We start from the raw sequence: 26,572 nt of genomic DNA, 5'->3' as shown, positions 1-26,572 counted from the left end.
TGACTGCAGTTACTCTTGGGTTTTTTTTAAATCCTCTATAGTGAAGACTGAAGTAAAATATTTACCGTTTATGGCTGTCGTTTTCTTATCTGGAATTAACTCCCCAATTCTCTCTCTTGCAAGATTCAACACTGACCTTACTTTTATCAACAGAGAAATGAGGAGCAGGAGTGGAGTGTGGCAGGACTGTTCTGTGAGGAGACATTGGCTTGACTGAGTCTGTATTCACTAGAGCGTAGAATGATGAGAGGGGGAATCTGACTGAAATATATACAATTCTCACAGGGCTGGACAGACTAGATGCAGGGAGGATGTTTCCCCCTGGGTGGGGAGTCTGGAACCAGGGGTAGATCAATTAGAACTGAGACGAGGAAAGATTTCTTCGCTCAAAAGGTAGTGACGCTGTGGAATTGTTTACCACTGATGTGTGAGTATATTAAAAGAAAAGAATAATTTTTAGCTTTTAAAGGCATCGCGGGATGTAGTGAGAATCTGGCTTTGAGGTGGAGGATCTGCCATAATTTTACTGAATGGTACAGCAGACTCAAAGGGCTAAATGAAAACCGAAAGAACTGCAAATGCTGTAAATCAGGAACAAAAAACAGAAGTTGCAGGAAAAGCTCAGCAGGTCTGGCAGCGTATATGAAGGAGAAAACAGAGTTAAAGTTTTGGGCCCTTCCTCAGAACTGTCCTTTGTTTTGCCCAAAGGTCTAAATGATCTACTTCTGCTCCTGATTTCTATGTAATTGAGTGTATCCAGGTCTGAGATAGATTTTTAACCAATATGGGGATTAAGGGTTACAGGGAAGCAGCAGCAAAGTGTAGTTCAGGATGATCAGATCAACCAGGATCTCACTGGAAGGCAGAGCGATGAGCCAAAAGGACCAAATCTGCTCATGGTTTTATATTTGTTGGAAAAGGCCAGTGGTTCTCCCAAAGAAAAAGCTTTTGAGATGGACTTGTACACCGTGTCATTTTCGCAACTGTTTAATCTACTTGCTCTCTCCCGAACCAGAGGAGATCAGCTCGCTAACAGAGCAGCTCAGCGAGGCCACGCGTCACAGGCATGAGATGGACAAGGGAATGAAACGGCTCCAAGAGGAACACGCTCAGCTCCAGGTGGCCCTGGAAGAGCTACAGGTAAAAAAAAGCCTCCCACTGGGTCAGCACTGTAAGTGACTGGGGTGGGGCAGTGGGGAGATTGGGTGGTGGGGCAGTGGGGAGATTGATGGGTGGGGCAGTGGGGAGTGTGGGGGGTGTGGAGCAGTGGGGAGTGTGGGGCAGTGGGTAGTGTGTGGGGTCACAGTGCAGTGGGTAGCTTGATTGTGGATTGGCTGTAATGGAGGTAAGGTCTTATGAGGAAAGGCTGAGGGACTTGAGGCTGTTTTCGTTAGAGAGAAGAAGGTTGAGAGGTGACTTAATTGAAACATATAAAATAATCAGGGGGTTAGATCGGGTGGATAGGGAGAGCCTTTTTCCTAGGATGGTGATAGCGAGCACGAGGGGGCATAGCTTTAAATTGAGGGGTGAAAGATATAGGACAGATGTCAGAGGTAGTTTCTTTACTCAGAGAGTAGTAAGGGAATGGAACGCTTTGCCTGCAACGGTAGTAGATTCGCCAACTTTAGGTACATTTAAGTCGTCATTGGATAAGCATATGGACGTACATGGATTAGTGTAGGTTAGATGGGCTTGAGATCGGTATGACAGGTCGGCACAACATCGAGGGCCGAAGGGCCTGTACTGTGCTGTTATGTTCTATGTTCTATGATCAAAGAGGCTTGAAGAATGAAATGGTCTACTTGTGCACCAACACTGTGGGGGAGCGGAGCATTGGGAGTTACATGGTGTTAGAGAGGGAGTTGAGCTCCTTTCTGAAAATGCAAAGAATTGAATGGTGCCAAAGACTCTGGACGGGTTGAGACAGCCAGGACTTCCTGCTCCTTCCTCAGTATCGATGAACTGCTGCGGGTTTTTTAGATGAACCCAGTGTTCTCTGGGATCTCCCTATCATACGGTCGCTCACAGCTTCTTTCTTGTTGCACGTTAGAACGAGGTGCAGACTGCAGAGAACAGGAGCAACCGTCTTCATATGGAACTGTCTCAGCTGCAGAGTGAGAATGAGAGGAAGCTGAAGGAGAAGGACGATGAGATGGCCAACATGAGGTAAGAGGGAGGAGGTGCACTGGGGAGCTGGACAACCTGCATCATTTACAGTGGGAAAGCAAAGGCATTTGTTACTGCAGCAATGTCTCAAGGGATCTGGACCGCCATCCCTGGCCACACCCTGGGGAGCTTCATTCAGCCAGTCAGATATGTTACTAACAAGGAAGCAATTACTGGGATGCCTACCAGCGACAACCTCCGTCTTTATAACACCTGTAAAAATGAAATTACACACCCCCAAACCCTATCATAGCAGCACCATTAAACAAACTAGAACCCTGAGGCCCAGGAGGAGATGTAAGTCAGAGATCCAAGAGGCAGGAAGGAGGTGGAGATGTAGGAACGAGAATGCAGAGCTAGCGCCCCAGGAGCCTGAAGGCATGTACAATAGTGGTGAACCGTTCAAAGCCATGGTGCACAAGATGCCAAAACTAGAGGACGGCAAAGATCACAGCATCGTGGATTGTTACTGAACAAAACGAGCACATTTGATCCGTCATGTCCGTACTGGCTCCTGAAACAGCCACATATCTAATTCCATCCTCCAGCCCTATCTCCACAGCCCTCAAATTTATCGCTTTCAAATATCTTTCCAGCTCTCTCTCGAAGCTTCCTGTGGAAGCCCCTACTCCATCACTCTCCCAGGCAACGCATTAGTGGCTTAGTGGTTAGCACTGCAGCCTCACAGCACTAGGGACCCGGGCTCGATTGGCTGTCTTGCTGACAATCTAGGAATCATGAACCCTTGTTATGACGTACCAACCTGTGGTAACAGAATATCTACGTTTACCCTGTCCAAATTGTTCATAATGTTCATAATTGTTCATAATCGAACAAGTCAAACTTCCCAAAAACAGCATGATGCCAGAAATGCTTAACCCAACTCAAGGTCCACTATCGTAAACAAGCATATGGGTGCGTTTTCCTCTCACCGCCACTGAGATAATTCCACAGAGACTGGTATCCTGTCACCAATTCACCTTTTTTTCACGCATGGAAAGCCCTTGGCACTGATCCAGCTCCCTCGGTGCCCGCTCTCAGAGTAAACAGGATAATGGATATCCCTGTTTATTATCGTCAGCCAGGGCTCCCTGATTGGACCCAATTGACAGCCCCAATCAGAGAACTCATATTCTATATGGTCCTCTGGCTGACCTCATTCCAATCACTAGACATCGCAATGTTTGTTTTACAGTGCCCCCAGATCCGTTGTGCACGCTGTGTTTCTGGCCAGGCTGATCCCAAAGCTTTCCCTGCTCCGTGATGGGAATTAATCATCAAAGCCCCCAATGCCTCCACCTAACGGGGAGAACCATTGTCCCTACAGACGGACCCAGCAGCGCACAGTAGATATCCTGCAGGCGGACCTGGAGAACGAGATCAGGAGCAGAAGTGAAACTCTCCGAATACAGAAGAAAATGGAAAACGACCTGAATGAGATGGAGCAGCAAATGAACGAAGCGATTCGCAGGAGCAGCGAGGCTCAGAGAGCTGTTCGCAACTTACTCTCACAGGCAAAGGTGAGTGTGTGCTTTCAGTCAGAATACCCTCCCCCCACTGTCCTCCTCACACTCACTCTCACACTCACCCTCCCCCCCACTGCCCTCCTCACACTCACTCTCACACTCACCCTCCCCCCCACTGTCCTCCTCACACTCACACTCACTCACTCACACACTCACCCTTCCCCCCACTGTCCTCCTCACACTCACACTCACACTCACCCTCCCCCCACTGTCCTCCTCTCACTCACTCTCACACTAACCCTCCCCCCCACTGTCCTCCTCAAACTCACTCTCACACTCACCCTCCCCACCACTGTCCTCCTCACACTCACTCTCACACTCACCCTCCCCCCCCACTGTCCTCCTCACACTCACACTCACTCTCACACTCACCCTCCCCCCACTGTCCTCCTCACACTCACACTCACACTCACCCTCCCCCCCACTGTCCTCCTCACACTCACACTCACTCTCACACTCACCCTCCCCCCCACTGTCCTCCTCACACTTACACTCACTCACCCTCCCCCCCACTGTCCTCCTCACACTCACACTCACCCTTCCCCCACTTACCTCCTCACTATCACAATCACTCACACTCACTCTCACACTCACCCTCCCCCCCACTAACCTCCTCACTCTCACACTCACTCACTCTTACTCTCACAGGCAAAGGTGAGTGTGCTTTCAATCAAAACCACCCTTGTCCCGACTATCCTCCTCACACTTACACTCACCCTCCCTCCACGAGCCTCCTCACACCGACTCACCCTGCCCCCACAAACCTCCTCACACTCACTCACACACGCTCATTCTCACTCACACTCACCCTCTCCCCACTAACCTCCTCACTCTCACTCACTTACACACTCACTCACACTCACTCTCTCTCTCACTCTCACTCTCACTGTCACTCACCATGAGAAATCCCCCCTCACACTCGCACTCATACTCTCTCACACTCACTCTCACTGTCACTCACCATGGGAAATCCCTCCTCACATTCACAACCACACTCTCTCACACTCACTCACTCATCATGGCTCATCCCTCCTCACAGTAACTCACTCAACACTCACTCACATTCACATTCACTCACGCTCACCCACACTCATACTGACTCACTCACACTCTCTCACTCTCACACACACTCTTACTCACACTCACACACCATGGGAAATCCGTTCTCACACTCACAATCACTCATATTCACACTGACTCACTCACGATCACATTGAGTCACACTCACTCACACACACGCTCAAACTCACTCACACTCACTCTCACGCTCACTTTCACTCACACTCACTCACTGACACACACACACACACTCACTCACACACTCACTCTTAGTCACACTCACTCACCATGGGACATATCTCTTCACACTGACTCACATTCACACTCACTCATATTCACACTGACTCACTGACATTCACACTCACTCACACTCACCATGGTACACCCTTCCTCACACTGACTCACAGTCATCATGGGAAATCCCTCCTCACACTGACTCACTCACACTCACGCTCACCAGAGGAAATCCCTCCCTACACTTACTCTGAGAGCATTTCACCTTCCCTCACTCTCACACTCACTCTGTGTACTCAGCACTGCCTCACTCCTTCTTGTTCTCTCCTCAATGCTCCATCCCTGCTCCTCTCCTGGCCTCAATCACTCAATAAGGAAGAAATCAGTTGAAGAAATATTGCTGGGCTCAGATGAAGAGGAGGATTCACGTGCAGCATGAAGACCAGCTTGGGGCCTGATGGGCCAAATGGCCTGCTTCTATGCTGAGAGTGGGCAGCTCTTTCAAAGACCTATCCCAGGCAGAGTGGGCTGAATGGCCTCGTCCTGTCATTGTACAATTTATGAACTACTACCTTTTATTAAACGATCTGGAAATAGTGATGGCACACAGCAGTGGCGAGACAACATAACAACAGTAAGATTTTTGAACAATATCATCAAAACGTTTGTTTCACTCTGGGACACGGGCATGTCTGGGGGGTCGGGGGCAGTGGTGGGATGTTCTGGAAGGTGTGTAATTCAGTGTGAAGCAACTCTTCAGACGCCAACATTCATCTCCAATTACCATTTATTTATAAATGCATAGGCACTGTCTGTAAAATGAGTTAGGCATTCCGATCCCCAAATCCCACACATTCTTCGTCCTTTTGTGTCAGCCAGGGCTCCCTGATCGGACCCGATGAACAGCCCCAATCAGGGAACTCATATACCCCGAGGTGCATTGGCTGACCCTGTTCCAGATGTGACACACTGAGTAGTGTGCTGTCCTGTGTGCTCTGAGTGAATAGTATTCCCTCCCTCCCTCCCCGTTAACCACAGCACTGCTTCAACCAGTCTCACTCTGTTCTTTGGCCAGGATCTACAGGCCCAGCTAGAGTCTAGCTCTCTGTTGAATGAGGGGCTGAAAGAGGAGCTGAGTGCGTCGAATCGCCGTGTGGTCACCCTGAGCGCTGAGATGGAGACCGTGCGGAACCTACTGGAAACCGCGGAGCGCAACTGTAAGGCTGCAGAGCAGGAGCTGCAGGATGGGCGTGACAGAACAGAAATGATTCTGTCTCAGGTATCTCATCGTCTCCATGTTCGAGTTGTTGAGCATGAGATCTCTGAGTCTTTTTGGCCAGCGGTGAGAACCAGCGGGTTGGTGCAGGCTCGATGGGCCGAACGGCCCTGTGCGGATTGGGCGATTTGATCATTAGATAAAGAGAAAATTGGAGTTTCATCATTCCCAAAATCCCAGGAGGAAAACAGGGAATGAAGGGAATCAATGGGACAGAAGCTGTTGTAACTCTAGCAAGATATGTGCTGCCTTTGAGAGCAGAAATATTCCCATGCCCCTGCACACATGGAGAGTTTGTGACTCCGTGGCTCATGCTGCTGTCACTGGGGCAGAAATTCAAGCCCCACACCAGGACTGCTTGGTTCTGTAAAGAAACAGGGATTGGAACTCTATGGTCAACCTGCTAAGCCATTGTACACTTCCCCACTGATCCATATCGAAGGAGGAGAATATCCAAGTCCGTGAAGATACCGTGAAGTGTCCGTGAGGACACACCAATCCCTACAGAATTCCATCCATCATCTGAATTATAACACTATTCTTCCAATATAGTATCAGAGATAGTGGGAACTGCAGATGCTGGAGAATCCAAGATAATAAAATGTGAGGCTGGATGAACACAGCAGGCCAAGCAGCATCTCTGATGAAGGGTCGAGGCCCGAAACGTCAGCTTTTGTGCTCCTGAGATGCTGCTTGGCCTGCTGTGTTCATCCAGCCTCACATTTTATTATCTTTGGAATCTCCAGCGTCTGCAGTTCCCATTATCTCTGATACTATTTTAACCTCACTGCGAAGCCTCTTCCAGGGATGCCTAACCTGAAGAAGTTACCCTCCTCCCTCCGGACCAACCTCAGGGAATCTCTCTCCCATTGCAACTCTCTCCATCTTCAGTCCGCCTCCCCCTCTCTCCCTATTTATTCCAGTTCCCTCACCCCATCCCCCTCTCTGATGAAGGGTCTAGGCCCGAAACGTCAGCTTTTGCGCTCCTGAGATGCTGCTTGGCCTGCTGTGTTCATCCAGCCTCACATTTTATTATCTTCCAATATAGTGTCAGTTCTCAAAGAGCAGGTATTGTGTCCTTCCCACAGCAGCAATCGCTTTGAGCACTCCACAACACACTCGCTCTGCTCTGAGCGTTTCACTCCCCACATAACATTTAAAAGGTGACTGGATGGGTGTGTGAATGGGAAAGGTCTAAAGGGGAAATGGGCAAAATGCTGGCAGAGTGGACAAGATTAATTTAGGATATCTGGTCGGCATGGACGAGTTGGACTGAATCACAGAATCCCAACAGTGTAGAGACAGGCCATTTGGCCCAACAAGTACACACCAACCCTCCCAACCAAATCCATCCTCTACCCCTGCCCTGTAATACCACATTTCCCATGGCTAATACGCCTAACCTACACACCCCTGAACACGATGGGAAATTTAGCGTGGCCAATCCCACCTAACCTGCACATCTTTGGACTGTGGGAGGAAACCCACGCAGAAACGGGGAGAACGTGCAAACTCCACACAGCCAGACGCCCGAGGGTAGAATTGAACCCGGGTCCCTGGCACTGTGAGGCAGCACTGCTAACCGCTGAGCCACCGTGCCGTCCAAGGGTCTGTTTCTGTGCTGTAGAGCTCTATGAATCTTTCAAAGATGGAGTGACTTCCTGAGATCATACTCACTCGGGGTCAGTCTCTTGTCTCTGAGTCAGGCCAGTGAGAGTTCAGGTCACACCACAGGATGTGAACACCAGGCCAAGTCTAATCCTGCAGAACAATGCTGAGGGACCACATAACAGATATTCTTTCCTGGTCTGTCCTCATCCCTTAACAAACCTCACCAGAAACAGATAGCCCAATAGTTGTTGTAGTCGGGATCTTGCTATGTGTGACCTAGGTGCCACCTTTACTTCAATTACAACTTCACTGGAATGTGGTTTGGGACCTCCTGAGTATGTGAAGGTCACTGCTGAAGGGTGAGGTCAGAAGAAGACTAAACTTCAGTATAAAATAGTGGGAGCAATTCTAATGGTGGTACAGCAGCTAGAACGGCCTGGGGTTTTAAGACCATAAGACACAGGAGCATAAATTAGGCCATTCAGCCCATCGAATCTGCTACACCATTCAGTCATAGCTGATAAGCTCCTCAACCCCATTCTCTCATTTTCACCCCATAACTGTTGATAATCAAGAACCTATCTATCTCAGTCCTGAATCTACTCAATGACCTGGTCCCCACAGTCTTCTGTGGCAGTGAATTCCATAGTTTCACCACTCTCTGGCTGAAGAAGCTTCTCGTTATCTCCGTTCTAAAGGGTCTTCCTTTACTCTAAGGCTGCGCACAGATCATTGAAGGTAGCATGGCAAGTGGAGAAAACAGGCAATAAAGCATACAGTGTCCTCAGGTGTATTAATAAGGACATCGGTTTGGAGGGACACTGCCTGGAAATATGGTGGGGGCAGGTTCGGTTGAGGGACGCTAGACGTGCATTGGATGGTTATTTGGATAGAAATGTGTGCAGGGAAAAGGTGGGAGACTGGCACTAGATAATAAAACCAGGCTAGTTACCAGAAATGATGGGCTGAATGCCCTCCTCTGCACTGCAATAAGCGTGTGATTAGATGGTAAACTCATGCTGTTTCCTTTCCCACCTTCAGAACATAAATCTTATAAATCTGAAGAAGAAATATGAATATGACATCGAGCAACTGAATCAACAAGTTGAGAAATTAGTGCAAGAATTCCGTGTCGAGGCTGAGAGCTGCCGAAAGGCCAGAAACGAGGTGAGTGCAGTGCAGGGTTCTGACATAGAGCTCAAGACGTTAAGTCTGCTTTCTCTCTCTACAGATGCTGCCAGACCTGCTGAGTTTCTCCAGCACTTTCCGTTTTTATTTCAGATTTCCAGCATCTGCAGTTTTTGATTTTATCTAATTACAGTTTTTTTAAAATGAATTCCCTTTCTGCTTGATCCCTACCTGTCACCGTCCCTAATCCTGTGTTATAGTCCCAGTTCCACAAACTCCATTCCCTGTAAGAACCCGACTAACGTTGAAACTGGGCTGAAAAATGGCAAGTGATATTCGCACCACACAAATGCCAGGCTATGACCAACACCAATAAGAGACAATCTAACCACCACAGCCTGATATTCAATGGTGTTACCGTCACTGAATCCCCCACTATCAACATCCTGGGGGTTACCATTGACCAGAAACTCAGCTGGACCCACCACATTAACGCAGTGACTACAAGAGCAGGCCAGAAGGTGGGAATACTGCAGCGAGTAACTCACCTCCTGACTTCTCAAAGCCTGTCCATCATCTACAAGCCACAAGGCAGGAGTGTGATGGGATACTCCCCAGTTGCCTGGATGGGTGCAGCCCCAACAACACTCAAGAAGCCTGACACCATCCAGGACAAAGCAGTTGCTTGATTGGCACCACATCCACAGCATTCACTCCCCCTACCACTGACGCTCAGTAGCAGCAGCGTGTACCATCTACAAGATGCAGAAATTCACCAAAGATCCTCAGATCCACCTGTTTGTGGCCCAAGGCTTTAACACTGGCTGCCCGCACTCTCGGAGCCTCAGTCTGAGTTGGTCAGGGCAGGATTTGGAATCGCACAGGGAAATCCCGGAAGAGCAAAGAAGCTGTCACATTTCCTCAGGAGGCCTGGGCTGAAAGACTGATCCAGAGTTCCGATGCTCTGCTCAAAGTTTAAAAACGAGGTTTGAAACAGATGACATTGTTCCTGCTCTCACCCTATCACTCTCGCTGCCTGTCCATGTTGGCCTTGGTCCCCCTGGACTCAATCTGCATCTCCCCCCGTACTCCCTAAGCCCCCGATCATTCCCAAAGTCTCTTTTAGCTCCTGTGTCAATTCAGCGCCAACTCATGTCAAGTGGCCCTGGTCTGACCAGACCATGGGGCTGCTCTCTCATTAGAGAGAGAGAGACGATGATAGTATTTAGCCTGAGGTTTACTGCGCCTCAGATGAGGGGAATGGTTGTGAAGGAGAGTTCTTCATGGTAACATCATCCTGTGATGGAAGTTGAGCCCACACGGTTTATTGGATGGAAATACTTGTTGACAGAAGGAATTAAGCAGCTGAGTGAAATGTTTGTTTTCATTAGGGATTAGTTGAAGCGATTTCAATGCACTGAATGATTTTGCATCAATGAAGCATCCTAACAGAAAATAAATTTGTACAAAAGCAAACTATCCCAGAGGAACAGCTGATGCGATGTATGAAAAGGCACCTCATTGCAACATTGATAGTAAATTAGTCATTCAACATAAACCCTAGAATAATTTTACACCATCAGTCTCTCTGAAATACTAAGCATTGCTTTCCTTTAAACTTTCCAAACAGTCTTTTCAGTTTCTTGACCTCAGTGAGCTTAAACACTTTATAAACACAGCAGGACTGTTCACAATCCCATCGGGTGCCTTACCTTCACCAAATCACTCCAGGGCGCGAGTGTAAAGGACTATCCTATCTCTCCAAACACCTTCCTCACTTTCCTTCACCCCACAAACACCTCATACTCACACTGATGCCATCCATGCAAGCCAGTCATCTTTAGCTAATCCCCTGTGGCCACTCATACACTTATGCCAACTCAGTGGGTACTTTCATCCACCAATTTTCCCCTTCACCAACTATGCCAACTCACTGAGTCTCTGCAATTACCCATGCATAATGGACAATAAATATAAATTTATTACTTCCATTTCTACATTGCTGTCTAAAACCTATTGAGAAGAGCACTCCCCATCCATTATTGGACAATTCTTGGCAGATCATGACAGGTGTTAACATGATAGAGAGTCCCAAAGGACTTTTCATAGACAATCTTTAGCACCATTCTAGCACCATCCTAACGGCCAAAACTATCCTTGCACCTTACCCACAACCATCCACATCCTCAGGGCCACCCAGTCCAAAGGGCTATCCAATACAATTGCACCAAGAACTGACCTTTGACCTTACCTAGTGAAGTCTCCACTCTCCTGGGACCGAAATGAAGATAAGAAATAAGACAATAAGAAATACTGGGTGGCACTTGGGACTCCTGGCACCTTCGAGCAGTTTGGCATCGATGGAAATGTTTTGTATAAACTCTCAGCTTAGTGAGATGGACAGTCTGGGGTGCGCTGACTGCAAGTGTTTCTCATTGTCCAGGTAACAGCAGTGACCGAGAAGTTAAAGAAAGAACAGGATATCAACTCCAGCCTGCAACTGGCCAAGAAGAGCCTGGAACTGACCATCAAAGACTTGCAGGAACAGCTGGATGATGCTGAGATGGGGGCACTGAAGAGCATCAAGAAACAGCTGCACAAGATGGAGGCTCGGGTGAGCTGGGTAACCAACACTGTACAGTATCCATGGAAACCAGACCCCCCCCCATCGTACAGTATCCATGGAAACCAGGTTCCCATTGCAAAGAGTCCATTGGAACCAGGTCCGCTATCACACAGTACCCATGGAAACTGGGCCGCCATCGTGGTGTCAGTAGAAACTAAGCCCCCATTGTACAATGCCAATGGAAACCAGGCTCCCATTGTATAGTATCCATGGAAACCAGGCCCTCTATTGTACAGTATCCACGGAAACCAGGCCCCTATCATAAATTGTCCATGGAAACCAGGCTCCCGTTGTATAGTATCCATGGAAACTATGTCCCTATCATAAATTATCCATGGAAACCAGGTCACCGTTGTACATTGTGGCTTATAAGCCCTGAATTGGCAAACAGACCCTCCTACATGAATCTTAAACATTTAGTTCTCAGGTACAGCCTGTAATTAGGAAAGGCAGTGGTGTGTTGCCCTTCATTGCAAGGGGCTTGGAGTGTCAAAAGCTGAGCAGACCAATGAGGAGTCTTTCCAGGAATATATCGGAGTCAGTGGGAGTGAAAGTGAGGGCCAGCATGTTCCTGCAAAGGTGAAGGTTGTGACCCAAAATTCCCGAGAACCCCAGAACTCAAGGAACATACAGGATTGGATAAGGAATAAAAGTGAAAATTATGGTAGATACAGAGAGCTTGGAAAATCTGGCAGCAGAGGAATTTAAGAGGGGGGGTCATGGCCGAGGTGTTTACAGTTACAGAGGGGCATAAACAGGACAGATAGGAATGAAACTTTCCTCTTGGTGGAGGGATCAATGACCAGGGAAGTGGGGTACCTATTTGCGTTAAGGGGCAGAAGTTTTAGACGGGACGAGAGGAAAATCTTTTATACCCAGAGGGAGGTGGATAGCGGCCTGTAAGGCTGCTAGAGGCAGAAACCCCCCATAACATTTAAGAAGTATTTAGGTGAACAGTTGCCATACCAAGGCATGTGAGGTTATGGGCCAAGCCCTGGAAGATGGCATTAGAATTATTCGCAGGTTATTTTTGGCCAGCACAGACTCAATGGGTGAAGAGCCTTTTTCTGTGCTGTAGATCTCTATGACTAAGCCCGAGAGGAGTATTGAAGGTATGGGGGATTATTTTAAGAGGAGATTTGAAGAGCGAAGAGGAGCTGTGAAAAAATAGTAATGAGTAAAATGTATGAAAATCCAAAGGGGTTGTATATGTATCGCAAGAGAATAACTGAGGAACAAATAGGGCCCATTAGGGACCAAAGTGGCAATGTGGGTGTAGTGGAGGGCACAGCTGATAGTATAAATGAGTATTTTGCATCTCTGTTCACTATAGAGAGGGACATTGTACATACAGAAAACAGAACAGAGACTGTAACATACCTGAATACATTAGCATTGAGGGGGAGGGGGGATTAGTGGTTTTAATGAACTAGAAAGTGCCCAGGCCCAGATGAGGTGAATCCCAAGCTCCTGTGAGACACGTGGGACGAAATTGCAGGGGTTCTGACTTTAATTTTCAAACCCTCTCTGGCTTCGGGAGGTTTCCAGAGGATTGGAGAGTGGCCAAAGTGTTACCATCACTCAAGAAGGGAGATAGAGTAAATCAGAAATCCAGTGAGCCTAGAAAAAACTGAGGACAGAATTAATCAGCGCTTGGAAGACATGGAGTAATCAAGGATAGTCGACATGGCTTTGAAAGGGAAAGGTCATGTCTAACAAATTTGATTGAATTGTTTGAGGAGGTGATTAGGTGTGTAGATGAGAGTAATGTGGTTAATGTAGTCTACATGGAATTCAGTAAGGCTTTTGACAAAGTCTCACGTGACAAACTGGTTAAGAAGCTAAGAGCTCATGGGATCTACGACAAATTGGAACCAAATTGGACCGAGTGGCAGAAAAGCAGAGGGTGATGGTCGAAGGGTGTTTCAGTAAGTGAAAGCCTGTCTAGTGATGTGCCCGAAGTTTTAGTGGGTCCCCTATGCTTGTCATGTACATTAATGATCTTGACCTGAATGTATGAGTTATGGTCAGTTCATCCACCCCCTAAAGTTCGCAAGTACTGAGGAGGAAAGCCTCATAATACACGGCAATATACACAGGCTGATGAAATGAGCTCTCAGCGGCCAATGGAATTACTCCTGAGAAGCCAGACTTGATGCATTTTGGGAGGATTGACAAGTAGGAGAGTACACACAGAAAAACCACTGGGCACCTACTATATTTACATACATTCACTGCCCCAAACAGTGGGTTTTCATAAAAAATGCTCATCCTCCACTAGGCCGGATGGGGATGATAGCGTTGGCACAGCCTTGGCATTAGTAAATTGTGCACAGCGTCACCCTCATTGTATGAAATACAAACGTGATGTTTCCACTCGGAAGAAACCTCACACTCCACAGCTAAAGTCTGAGATTTCCACCTTTCAGTGGAATGAGCTGCCTTGAAATAAAACGTGGGCATGTTTTCTCAAACTGCAGAACCGAGAGTTGGAGGAGGAAATTTACATTGAAAAGAAGAAGAACGCTGACTTACAAAGAGGGATAAAGAAGCAGGAACGCTGTGTGAAAGAACTCAACTTCCAGGTAACTGTCTGCACTGTATCCACAAGACACAACGCAATGCCCCGAGAACAGCATATTAATCAGCCAATGCTCCAGCTGCTTCAGAAAACTCCAGCAACCTCCTTAAGCACAATTTGTCATTAACCAGGCAGTGCTGGCTTTGCTTAATCGAAACTTCATCCATGTTGATGATCTTGTCCCAGGTTGTCATTTACAACTTAGAACAGGCCCTTCAGCCCATCATGTCTGTGCTGGCCTTGTTGCCATTCTGAACTAACCCCATCTGCCTGCACACGGTCTATGTCCCTCTATTCCCTGCTGTTCATGTGCCTGTCTAAATGACCCTTAAACATCACTATCACCTCCTCTAGCAGCATGTTCCGGGCACCTACCGTCCTTTGGGTAAAAAAAACTTCCTCAGACATCTCAGATAACACGGTGTGGGGCTGGATGAACACAGCAGGCCAAGCAGCATCAGAGGAGCAGGAAAGCTTGATGCTTCAGGTCGGGAGTCTCCCCCATTTCTGAAGAAGGGTCCAGGCCCGAAACATCAGCTTTTCTGCTCCTCTGACGCTGCTTGGCCTGCTGTGTTCATCCACCTCTACACCTTGTTATCTCAGATTCTCCAGCATCTGCCATTCCTACTATCTCCTCTGACATGTACTTTTCCCCCTCTCACCTTAAATCTTTGCTCCCAAGTATTTGGCATTTCCACTCTGGGAAAAAGTCTCTGACTATCCACCCTATCCGTGCCTATATATAATTTTATACACTTCTACCAGTCACGCCTGTACCAGCCCAACACGCTCGCAGAAACAATCTGTTTATCCAATATAGATAACAAGGTGTGGAGCTGGATGAACACAGCAGGCCAAGCAGCATCAGAGGAGCAGGAAGGCTGGCATTCCAGTCCCTTCTTTTTGCTAATACACTCCAATCCCGGTAAATCTCTTTTGCAGCCTCTCTAAAGCCTTCACATTCTTCCTACGGTGTGCAGAGAGAGTTGGACACGATACTCATTCTGAATGTGCCCTAATTACAGCTACAACTCATCTTGTCAGTTTCTATACATAATGCCCCACCCAATGAAGAGGTGCACACTGAAGGCCTTCTCTACCACCTTAGCCACTTGTGTTGCCACTTTCAGGGAGCTATGGACATTTTACCCAAGATCCCTCTGTATATTGGCGTCCCTATACGGGCCCTGCCATTTACTGTCCACTTTCCTGTTGCATTCCACCTCCCAAAATGCATCAGCTCACTCTTACCCACTCCACCTCTGTGTCTCTGCCCAACTTTCCAATTCATCTATATCCTGCTGCATCCTTCAACGACGTTCCTCCCTATCTACAACTCCGCACTTTCTAGAAGATTCCGCACCACCGAGATTAAACTGGCCAGCTGTCGGTTGCTGTACTTATCCTCACACCATTTTCTTGAACACGGGTGGAACATTTGCCGTTGTCCGGTCCTCTGGCACTAGCCCTGGGTTTGAGGAGGACTGGAAGATTACGCCCGGAATCTCTGCTATTGCCATCCATATTTCTCTCGGTATTCTCCGAAGACTTTCGTCTGAAAATCAGTCTCTTCAAGACCTCCCCTTGGTCAAATTTTGGCCAATTCAGTGTCTCAACCACTTCATTTTCACCGCGATAAAAACACAAGCAAAGTTCACACTAGGAATCTGCCTCCATGTATAAATTGCGCTTTTGGGCACACTTCACCTTCCTGCTAATAAGATAGTTATAAAAGACTTTTGAATTATTTTTCATGTAGCTCTTCAGTGCTTTCTTGTATCCCGTTTGTCATCAAGAAGATGAATTATTGAACCTAATTTCTTGTGACCTTATCTTCAGCATCAAGACAACCTGCATAGCCCCACTGTCAGAGAGTGACCCTGACCACCCAAAGGACATCACCAATAAACTCGCAGGACTGTCAGAGCAAAAACAACGATGATCTGGTGATGTTTTTCCAAGTCATTCTGGTTTTTCACACAGTTCCCCCTTTTTTTTAAACAGACTGAAGAAGATCAAAAGAATTTAAAAAGGCTACAGGAAGTGATTGACCAAATGCAGCTGAGGATGAAAACTTACAAGCAGCAAACGGAGCAGGCAGTGAGTAGCCTTCACTCTGCATTACTCATGGAGTAACTGGGCAGGGAGTAACTTTCACTCTGCATTACTCATAGAGTAACTGGGCAGTGAGTAATCTTCACTCTGCATTAGCTGAGGGGTCCTAAACCTGCAACAATGAAGGAGCTGAGTGGCCCTGGTGGAACCCAAACTGGGCGTCACTGAGCAGGTTATTGCTGAGCAGGTGCTGCTTGATAGCACTGTTACTGACTCGTTCCGTCACTTTACTGATGGTCGAGAGGAGACTGATGGGACGGGAATTGGCCGGGTTGGAATTGTCCTGCTTTTTGTGTACAGGACATACTTGGGCAATTTTCCATATTGTCCGGTAGATCCCAGTGTTGTAACTGTGCTGGAACAGCTTGGCTCGGGGAGCGGCAAGTTCTGGAGCACAAGCCTTCAGTACTATTGCGGGAATGTTGTCAGGGCCCATAGCCTTTGCAGTATCCAGTGTCTACAACCATTTCCTGATATCACATGCAGTGAATCGAATGGGCTAAAGATGGTATCTGTAATGCACGGGTCTACTGGAGGAGGCCAAGATGGATCATCCACTCGGCACTTTCTGGCTGAAGATTGCTGTGAATGCTTCAGCCTTATCTTTTGCACTGATGTGCTGGGCTGTTCCATCATTGAGAATGGGGATATTGTGGAGCTGCCTCCTCCTGCAGTGAGTTGGTTAATTCTTCACGACTGGATATGGCAGGGCTGCAGAACTTAGATCTGATCCTTTGGTTGTGGGATCGCTTGCAAGTAGTCCTGTCTGGTGGCTTCACCCGGTTGATATGTCATCTTCAGGTATGGCTGGTGCTGCTCTTGGCTTGCCCTCCTGCACTCTCCATTGAACCAGGGTTGACCCCCTGGCTTGATGGTAATGGTTGAGTGGGGGATATGCCGGGCCATGAGGTTACAGATTGTGCTGGAGTACAGTTCTGCTGTTGATGGCCCACAGCGCCTCATGGAAGCTCAGTCTCGAATGGCTAGATCTGTACGAAGTCTGTCCTATTTAGCACGGTCTTAATGCCACACAACATGATGGAGGTTGTTCTCAATGTGAAGGCAGGAGTTCGTCTCCACAAGGTCTGTGCGATGGTCTCTCTTACCGCTATTGTCATGGGCAGATACATCTGCAGCCGGCAGATTGGTAAGGATAGTGATAAGTATGTTTCTCCCTCTTGTTGGTTCCCCCACCCCCTGCTGCAGATCCAGTCTAGCAGCTCTGTCCTTTAAGACCCGACCTGCTCGATCAGTAATACTGCTGCCGAGCCACTGTTGGTGGTGGACATTGAAATCCCCCACCCAGAGGACATTTTGTGCCCCTGCCACCCTCAGTGCTTCCTCTAAGTGTTGTTCAACATTGAGGAATACTGATTCATCAGCTTAAGGACGACAGTATGTGGGAATCAGCAGGACGTTTCCTTGCCCATGTTTAAACTGAAGCCATGAGACTTCATGGGGTCCATAGTCAATGTTGAGGACTCCCAGGGCAACTTTCTCCTGACTATATACCGCTGTCCAACCCCTCTGCTGCGTCTGTCCTGCCAGTGGGACAGGACATATCCAGGGATGGTGTTAGTGGTGTCTGGGACATTGTCTAGAACATAGAACATAGAACAGTACAGCACAGAACAGGCCCTTCAGCCCACAATGTTGTGCCGACCATTGATCCTCATGTATGCACCCTCAAATTTCTGTGACCATATGCATGTCCAGCAGTCTCTTAAATGACCCCAATGACCTTGCTTCCACAACTGCTGCTGGCAACGCATTCCATGCTCTCACAACTCTCTGTGTAAAGAACCCACCTCTGACATCCCCTCTATACTTTCCACCAACCAGCTTAAAACTATGACCCCTCGTGCTAGCCATTTCTGCCCTGGGAAATAGTCTCTGGCTATCAACTCTATCTATGCCTCTCATTATCTTGTATACCTCAATTAGGTCCCCTCTCCTCCTCCTTTTCTCCAATGAAAAAAGTCCGAGCTCAGTCAACCTCTCTTCATAAGATAAGCCCTCCAGTCCAGGCAGCATCCTGGTAAACCTCCTCTGAACCCGCTCCAAAGCATCCACGTCTTTCCTATAATAGGGCGACCAGCACTGGACGCAGTCTTCCAAGTGCGGTCTAACCAAAGTTTGAAAGAGCTGCAACAAGATCTCACGACTCTTAAACTCAATCCCCCTGTTAATGAAAGCCAAAACACCATATGCTTTCTTAACAACCCTGTCCACTTGGGTGGCCATTTTAAGGGATCTATGTATCTGCACACCAAGATCCCTCTGTTCCTTCACGCTGCCAAGAATCCTATCCTTAATCCTGTACTCAGCTTTCAAATTCGACCTTCCAAAATGCATCACCTTGCATTTATTGTCTGTACGGTATGATTGTGTGAATATGACTGTGTCAGGCTGTTGTTGACTAGTCTGTGAGACAGCTCTCCCAATGTTGGCACTAACCCCAGATGTTAGTGAGGAGGGCTTTGCAGGGTCAACAGGACTGTTTCTGCCATTGTCCCTTGCAGTGCCTAGGTCAATGTCAGATAGAATTTGGTCTTAATTCGTTCAGTTATTCGAAGAGTTACTGGGCATTAAGTAATGTTTACTCTGCATTACTCGAGGAATTATTATGTAATAAATAATATTTGTTGCAGTCACTAAGGGACTAGCAGCCAGCGAATTACCTGTTATTATCCTAAAGGTTACTGGGCAGTGAGTGAGTATTGCTCAGTCAGTATTCAAGCCAGGCTGAGCAGCCAACTGTCCACTGTTAGGTACAGGTTGATCAGGCATTGAGTGGGTGTATAGCTCAGTGAGTTGTTTTGCCGTCCCATTTTCTCCTAGTAGCAGGTCATAAACACATTATAACAGGTTATAGCAAGGATATTACACCTGTTAATGTGAGGAAGAAACTTCCTTAATATGGTACAGTCTGAGAATGTAAATAAGACTACATGCCCTAAGTAGTCCCAGTCTGCGTAGATGTAGATATTTTGCTAATAAACCAGCTCAGGGGTGTTATGGCACGCCTCTGGGCCAGATGGCCCTCCTGGCTTAGGGGAAGGGACACTCCCACTGTGCCAGAAGATGCCTCGCTGCTTTAGGTTTACAGATTACATGTAGGTGCAGGGTGATGTTTAATGAGACATGTTCAGCGAGGTGTTAATCTCTGTGAGTGTTAAATGGTGTGTGAACATATTCTGTTCAGTGTGGCTGCACAGGCATGGACAAAGAAACAAAGAAACCTACAGCACAGGAACAGGCCCTTCGGCCCTCCAAGCCTGCGCCGATCAAGGTCCTCTGTCGAACCTGTCATCTATTTTCTAACCGTCTGTGTCCATTTGCTCCCTGCCCATCCATGTACCTGTCCAAATATGTCTTAAAAGACGCTAACGTGTCTGCGTCTACCACCTCCGCTGGCAACGTGTTCCAGGCGCCCACCACCCTCTGTGTAAAGAACTTTCCACGCATATCTCCCTTAAACTTTCCTCCTCTCACTTTGAGCTCATGACCCCTAGTAATTGAGTCCCAACTGTAGCGAAAACAACCGGCTAATGGTAAGCTGGACAGCTGATAAACGCGAGGATATTACCAGGTGACCTGAGTGATGTTTCTGATTCCAGGAGGAACAGGCCAACATCAACCTCTCAAAGTTCCGGAAAATCCGGTATGAGCTGCAAAATGCGGAGGAGCGAGCGGACGCAGCCGAAAATCAAGTGAACAAACTACGGCCAAAGGCAATGTAGCTCTACAGTTAGGTAAAGAAGTGAAAATGAGATCCTTGTTGCTGTATACAAAATGACTTTTCACAGTGCAGTGGGATGATACTCTTCGTTGCATGTTATTCCTTATTTAATACGGATTAGTGCCTCATGAAGTCATTGCCGGGGGGGGAAGGAGTGGTCTAGAAATTCCGTTGCATTTTCTTTTGGTGGAATAGTGTAGGTTAGATGGGCTTCAGGTCGGCATGGCAGGTCGGCACATCATCGAGGGCCGAAGGGCCTGTACTATGCTGTAATGTTCTATGTTCTATGTCCTAAATTCACAAACATTCTGGGAGCGATTTGCTGGAGCCCCATTGCACCAGCCTGTGCATCTTCCCTGACAATTCAGAAAGTTGATCAGGGCCTTCACAGTTCCTGTGGTGACTGCACCAACAGAGGCCCGAGGGACAGACTGATATCTGCCAAAGTTCAGCTCGATCCGCCAGTAGGATATAGGAGCAGAATTAGGCTACTCGGATCGAGTCTACTCAATACACTCTTAAATACATTCAGTGACCTGGCCTCCACAGCCCTCTGCAGCTATAAATTCCACAAAATTCACCAGCCTCTGGCTGAAGAAAATCCTCCTCTCCTCAGTTCTAAAGAATCGTTCCTTCACTCAGAGGCTGTGCTCTTGGATCCTAGTCTCCCCGACTAGTGGACCCGTACCCAGTCTATCCAGGTCTGTCAGTATTCTGCAAGTTTCAATCAGATCTAAAGAAGGATGTCTTTAAATGAACACCAACATTGCATTTCTCTTCCTAAGTGCCGACTGACCCTGCATGTTAACCTTAAGAGAATCCTGAACCAGGACTCTGAAGTCACATTGTGCATCAGATTTCCAAAACCCTTCCCCATTTAGAAAACAGTCTACACCTTTATTCTTCCCACCAAAGTGCATAACCTCATATTCTCCCCACTTTTTACTCCTTCTGACACTTCTTTGCCCACTCTCCCAGCCTGTCCAAGTCCTTCTGCAGCCTCCCCACCTCCCAACTCCCTCAACACTACCTGTCCCTCCACCTTTGTGTCATCTGCAACTTAACAACAATGCCCCCAATTCCTTTAACCAGATCATTAATGTATAATGTGAATAGTTGTGGTCTTGACACTGATTCTTGTGGAACTCCGCTAGTCACTGGCTGCCATCCTGATAAAGACCCCTTTATCCCCACTGTCCGCCTTCTGCCAGTCAGCCGATCCTCTATCATGGTAGTACCTCACCCCTAGCACCATGGGCTTATAAATTTCCAGCATTCCTTCTCATGTTTCTCCAGTGGGAACTGACCTGTTGCAAAGGAACACAATTTCTAGAGATGGGCACAGGATTTTCCAGGCTCACGCAGAGGCTTTTAACAGGGTGAGGATGATCTTAACATCAGCAAGAAGAAAAACTCCAGTTTCCCAACTTTGAGTAAAAGTTTTGTTATTAAGTTCTCAGAACTTTCAGGGTGGGCCAGTTTCCTGCCATCATTCGTCAGGAACCTGTTTTGAATCATAGAACATAGAACAGTACAGCACAGAACAGGCCCTTCAGCCCACAATGTTGTGCCGACCATTGATCCTCATGTGTGCACCCTCAAATTTGTGACCATACGCATGTCCAGCAGTCTCTTAAATGACCCCAATGACCTTGCTTCCACAACTGCTGCTGGCAACGCATTCCATGCTCTCACAGCTCTCTGCGTAAAGAACCTGCCTCTGACATCCCCTCTATACTTTCCACCAACCAGCTTAAAACTATGACCCCTCGTGCTAGCCATTTCTGCCCTGGGAAATAGTCTCTGGCTATCAATTCTATCTATGCCTCTCATTATCTTGTATACCTCAATTAGGTCCCCTCTCCTCCTCCTTTTCTCCAATGAAAAAAATCCGAGCTCAGTCAACCTCTCTTCATAAGATAAGCCCTCCAGTCCAGGCAGCATCCTGGTAAACCTCCTCTGAACCCTCTCCAAAGCATCCACATCTTTCCTATAATAGGGCGACCAGAACTGGACGCAGTCTTCCAAGTGCGGTCTAACCAAAGTTTTATAGAGCTGCAACAAGATCTCACGACCCTTAAACTCAATCCCCCTGCTACTGAAAGCCAAAACACCATATGCTTTCTTAACACCCCTGTCCACTTGGGTGGCCATTTTAAGGGATCTATGTATCTGCACACCAAGATCCCTCTGTTCCTCCACACTGCCAAGAATCCTATCCTTAATCCTGTACTCAGCTTTCAAATTCGACCTTCCAAAATGCATCACCTCGCATTTATCCAGGTTGAACTCCATCTGCCACCTCTCAGCCCATCTCTGCATCCTGTCAATGTCCCGCTGCAGCCTACAACAGCCCTCTACACTGTCAACGACACCTCCGACCTTTGTGTCGTCTGCAAACTTGCTGACCCATCCTTCAATCCCCTCATCCAAGTCATTAATAAAAATTACAAACAGTAGAGGCCCAAGGACAGAGCCCTGTGGAACACCACTCACCACTGACTTCCAGGCAGAATATTTTCCTTCTACTACCACTCGCTGCCTTCTGTTGGCCAGCCAATTCTGTATCCAGACAGCTAAGTTCCCTGTATCCCATTCCTCCTGACCTTCTGAATGAGCCTACCATGGGGAACCTTATCAAATGCCTTGCTGAAGTCCATATACACCACATCCACAGCTCAACCCTCATCAACTTTTCTAGTGACATCCTCAATGAACTTGATAAGGTTTGTGAGGCATGACCTGCCCCCCTCAAAGCCGTGTTGACTGCATTTAATCAAGCCATGCTCTTCCAGATGGTCATAAATCCTATCCCTCAGAATCCTTTCTAACACCTTGCAGACGACAGACGTGAGACTTACTGGTCTGTAATTGCCGGGGATTTCCCTATTTCCTTTCTTGAAGAGAGGAATTACATTTGCCTCTCTCCAGTCCTCAAGTACGACTCCAGTGGAGAGCAAGGATGCAAAGATCCTCGCAAGTGGCAAAGCAATTGCATTTCTCGTTTCCCAAAGCAATGGAGGACAAATCTGGTCCGGGCCTGGCAAATCATTATCATGTTATGAATATTGATTAACGCCCAACCTGCTGCCCAACCTGCATACAATCTTCAAAGCCAAAAGCATGAACTACATATGAAGCATGTGCCCAGAGGGAAGGTCATGGGAATCATTCACACACTTTTTCACCCTGACATTTTAAGCTAAGGGGTCATAATTCAGCCCAAACACACCTTTGCATTGTTCTGAATAACTACAAGGTTTTTGGAAAATATTTATTTGTGTGACGTGGGATTCACTGGCTGAGCCAGCATTTATTGTCCATCCCTACTTGCCCCCTGAGAAGGTGGTGGTGAGCTGTTTTCTTGAAGTCCTACAGACCGTGTGCTATGAGTTGACCCACAATGCTATTAGGGTCGGAATTTCAGGATTTTGACCCAGCAACAGTGAAGGAATATATTTCCAAGTTAGAATGGAGGGGAATTTGATGGTGGGGTTGTTCTCATATGTCTACTGCCCTTGTCCTTCTAAATGGAGATTGTCACGGGTTTGGAAGGTGCTGTCTGAGGATTGTTGGTGAATTTCTGCAGTGCATCTTGTAGATAGTACACACTACTGCTACTGAGTGATGGAAAGAGTGAATAATCACATAGGCTGCTTTATCCTGGATGACATCAAGCTTCTTGTTGGGAGTATTCCATCACATAAAATGCGAGACAATAGACAATGGTATTTAATCCTAAGTAACGGCTATATGGTTTGGCAGTACCAGTTAAGTCCAGGGGCTTGGTAATTTGCGAAGGGCAGGCGAGTTGACAAAATCAAAATATTTTTAAAAATGATAGAGACAAGAAAGACTAGAAGATATCATAGTCACGCCACACGGCCACAGCCTGTAACTTAACTGTTACAGTTGACATGGAAAATATTGGTAAATACAAACTATTATGACAATTTCTTGCAGAAACATGATCTAAGATGTTTAATTATATTTAAGACTAAAACAGGACCATAAAAGCCAATGTTACTAATACGTATGTATCGAGATTGAGAGGGTAACTGAGGTTGAAGTATTTGTTTTAATAAATTTCCATCTTATTGACACTCCTTAGGGTAACAACCGATGGAATGCAAGATGACTTCGTGACCAGACGTGAGCCGCAGTGAAATATGATTGCTTCAGCTGAGACACTAGTTTAGAGAATCGAGGAGATCTTGCTATCAATGCTATGCCCCTGGTTGTGAAATCATAGATCATTGGAGGGCTGTGACACATAGAGTTTTGCCAATAGCTAAACAAGATTTACTTTGAATAATCATTTTGTTGAATTTTTTAAAAAGATTTAATGAAAATATGTTGGCTTTTACACCAAGCATGGAAACATGACTGATTCACCCTCATTAGAACTGCCTCTGGTGCCATCACTGCACCATTTTAATGTTTCATACGACTGCAGTCACGGAAATACACAAACGTACCTATGCGGCTCACTTTTCTGAGTCAGGAGGTAGCAGATTCAAGACCTGTTGCAGGCTTCTAGATCATAATCGAGGCAGTTCCCCAAGGATTCCTGCATGTCGCAGATGCTGTCTTTCACATTTAACGTTTAACCAGAAAATACTTGCCCCTCCAACTAGATCACATAGATGCAAGCGATGCCACTGTTTGAAGAGGAGTAAGCTTGTCTCCTGGTCAACATTTATTGCTCAACTCAGATAAAGTGATCAATAATCCATCACTGATGAGACATTGCTATGTGGCGACTGACTAGCTGCTGCGCTTTTCCTGACATTACCAAGTGACAAAGCATTTTTAATTGAGAATGGCGTGAAAGTCACTATATCAGTCCAAATTCTTTCCTTGCTCATTGTAGACCAACTGCCATTATAATGTTGAAAACGAAGCAAGATACAACTGCATTTCGCTCCTGAAGATCTGAGCTCCACTTCCATGTCACTCCTGATACAGAATCTTTGGGAGAGGGTTCGGAAAGAGGCATCTCTAAATTGATAGCGTACAACCTGATCAGAGCATCTGAGTGCGGAAGTGGGAAAATATGGTGTCCCTTATTTAAAATGAGCAAAAATAATTTACTACATCCTGATCAGGGATGAGGAAAATAAAACAAAATGCTACCATCAAAACAGAAAGATTTGGAGTTGCCTCAAGTTCTAACGCAAGGTCACACACAACACTTCCAGATGGTCCGACATCTGATTCATATTTCCAACAGGGTCCATTTTGGCAGCTTTCATTTTACAGATTACATTTAAAGAGCAGCTTTAACAGAGCAAAATAGCCCAAGGTGCTGCAACTGGAGCATAAAAATCACATAAGGAGATATTAGGGAAGTTTAACAAAATCTTGCTTAAAAGAGGTAGGTTTTAAGAAAAGCTCTGAAGGCCAGGGAAGTCAGAGGTTCAGCGTGAGAATTTCAGAGGCTTATGCAACTGAAGGTCTGACATAAATCAGGGATGCTGTACACTGCTGGTAAATCAGTGAGTGGTGCTAAATCTATCGAACTTGCAGGAATCAAAGTAAATATTCTTAAACCCAAATTAGCTCAAATTTGAGAAGCGTATTTTTAAATTATGAGATCAGTCAACTGAGTTGAAAATACAGAGAATGCAAAAAGCACAAATTTCGGAGCTTGGAGGATCTAGTTTCAAGTCCCACTCCAGAGATGTCAACACAAAATTCAGGCTGACATTTCCCACAGTACAACATGCGCAGCTTAATACTGTGTCATCAGACAAGCTGTCTTTTGAATGAGACGTTAAGAACATGAGAAATGGATCAGGAACAGACCACGTAGCCCTCAGGCCTGCTTCATAAAAATCAGGGCCTATCTGCACTAGTAGACATAAAAGATCCTGCCATATTATTCAAAGAGCAGCAGGGAGCTCTCTTCGGTCTCCTGGTCAATGTTAATTCTCAGTTGACAACAGTAAAGTAGTTCATTTGCTCATTATCACTGAAGGAGCTTGCTGTGCACAAACTGGTTTCTAAATTTCTTATATGATGACAACAACGGCTACATTTTAGAAGTTCTTACACGTCCTGAGGCAGCGAAAGGTTTAGATGCCTTAGCTTCATTTTTGCCAGTTTAGCTCTCAGCTGAAGTAATGGTAATCACATCAGCCACAGGAACTCAGAGTGAGGTAAGAATCACTCAGTAACTCCACATCCTACCCTCTCCCATTTCAGTGATACACTGACTCACCCAGACCGATACATGACCGCAGACTGGTCGAGACAGCTCCCAGAGTTGGAAATGGTGGAAATAACTAATTCTAGTAAATCCAGAAGTTTGATGTTTCATGGTAGTTTGTTGATTTGCTTTCTCCCTCCTACTTTGAATATTGCTTTGACAGCAACAATAGCTGGTGGCATGCAAAAACAATAAAAAGATACAAAATGTGGAAAGAATGTGGCCAATCTTTCTCAAAGCAAAATTTATTAGTTAAAAAAAAATTTAAGAAGTCCAAAGCAATTTCTGGTACTTACA

At 46.6% G+C, this 26,572-nt stretch overlaps 1 protein-coding gene across 1 annotated transcript in view; it reads left to right on the top strand.

Annotated features, from left to right (window-relative positions):
• LOC125462986 (myosin-7B-like) overlaps nt 1-26,452 on the top strand; it is a 121,302-nt gene extending 94,850 nt beyond the window's left edge. Inside the window, exons 33-42 of the mRNA XM_059640477.1 lie at nt 1,016-1,140; nt 2,051-2,166; nt 3,494-3,686; nt 6,061-6,264; nt 8,914-9,039; nt 11,444-11,614; nt 14,107-14,211; nt 16,212-16,307; nt 19,943-20,077; nt 24,176-26,452. Of these exons, the coding sequence (XP_059496460.1) occupies nt 1,016-1,140; nt 2,051-2,166; nt 3,494-3,686; nt 6,061-6,264; nt 8,914-9,039; nt 11,444-11,614; nt 14,107-14,211; nt 16,212-16,307; nt 19,943-20,065 (1,259 nt within the window). The 3' untranslated portion in view covers nt 20,066-20,077; nt 24,176-26,452. The remainder of the gene's footprint in view (nt 1-1,015; nt 1,141-2,050; nt 2,167-3,493; nt 3,687-6,060; nt 6,265-8,913; nt 9,040-11,443; nt 11,615-14,106; nt 14,212-16,211; nt 16,308-19,942; nt 20,078-24,175) is intronic.
• The last annotated feature ends 120 nt before the right edge of the window (nt 26,453-26,572 follow it).

Source organism: Stegostoma tigrinum, chromosome 2, assembly GCF_030684315.1.
Source record: "Stegostoma tigrinum isolate sSteTig4 chromosome 2, sSteTig4.hap1, whole genome shotgun sequence".
In the NCBI taxonomy this organism is placed as follows: Eukaryota; Metazoa; Chordata; class Chondrichthyes; order Orectolobiformes; family Stegostomatidae; genus Stegostoma; species Stegostoma tigrinum.
Note: the sequence above shows the minus strand (reverse complement) of the source record. Positions and strands in the feature narration are given on the sequence as shown.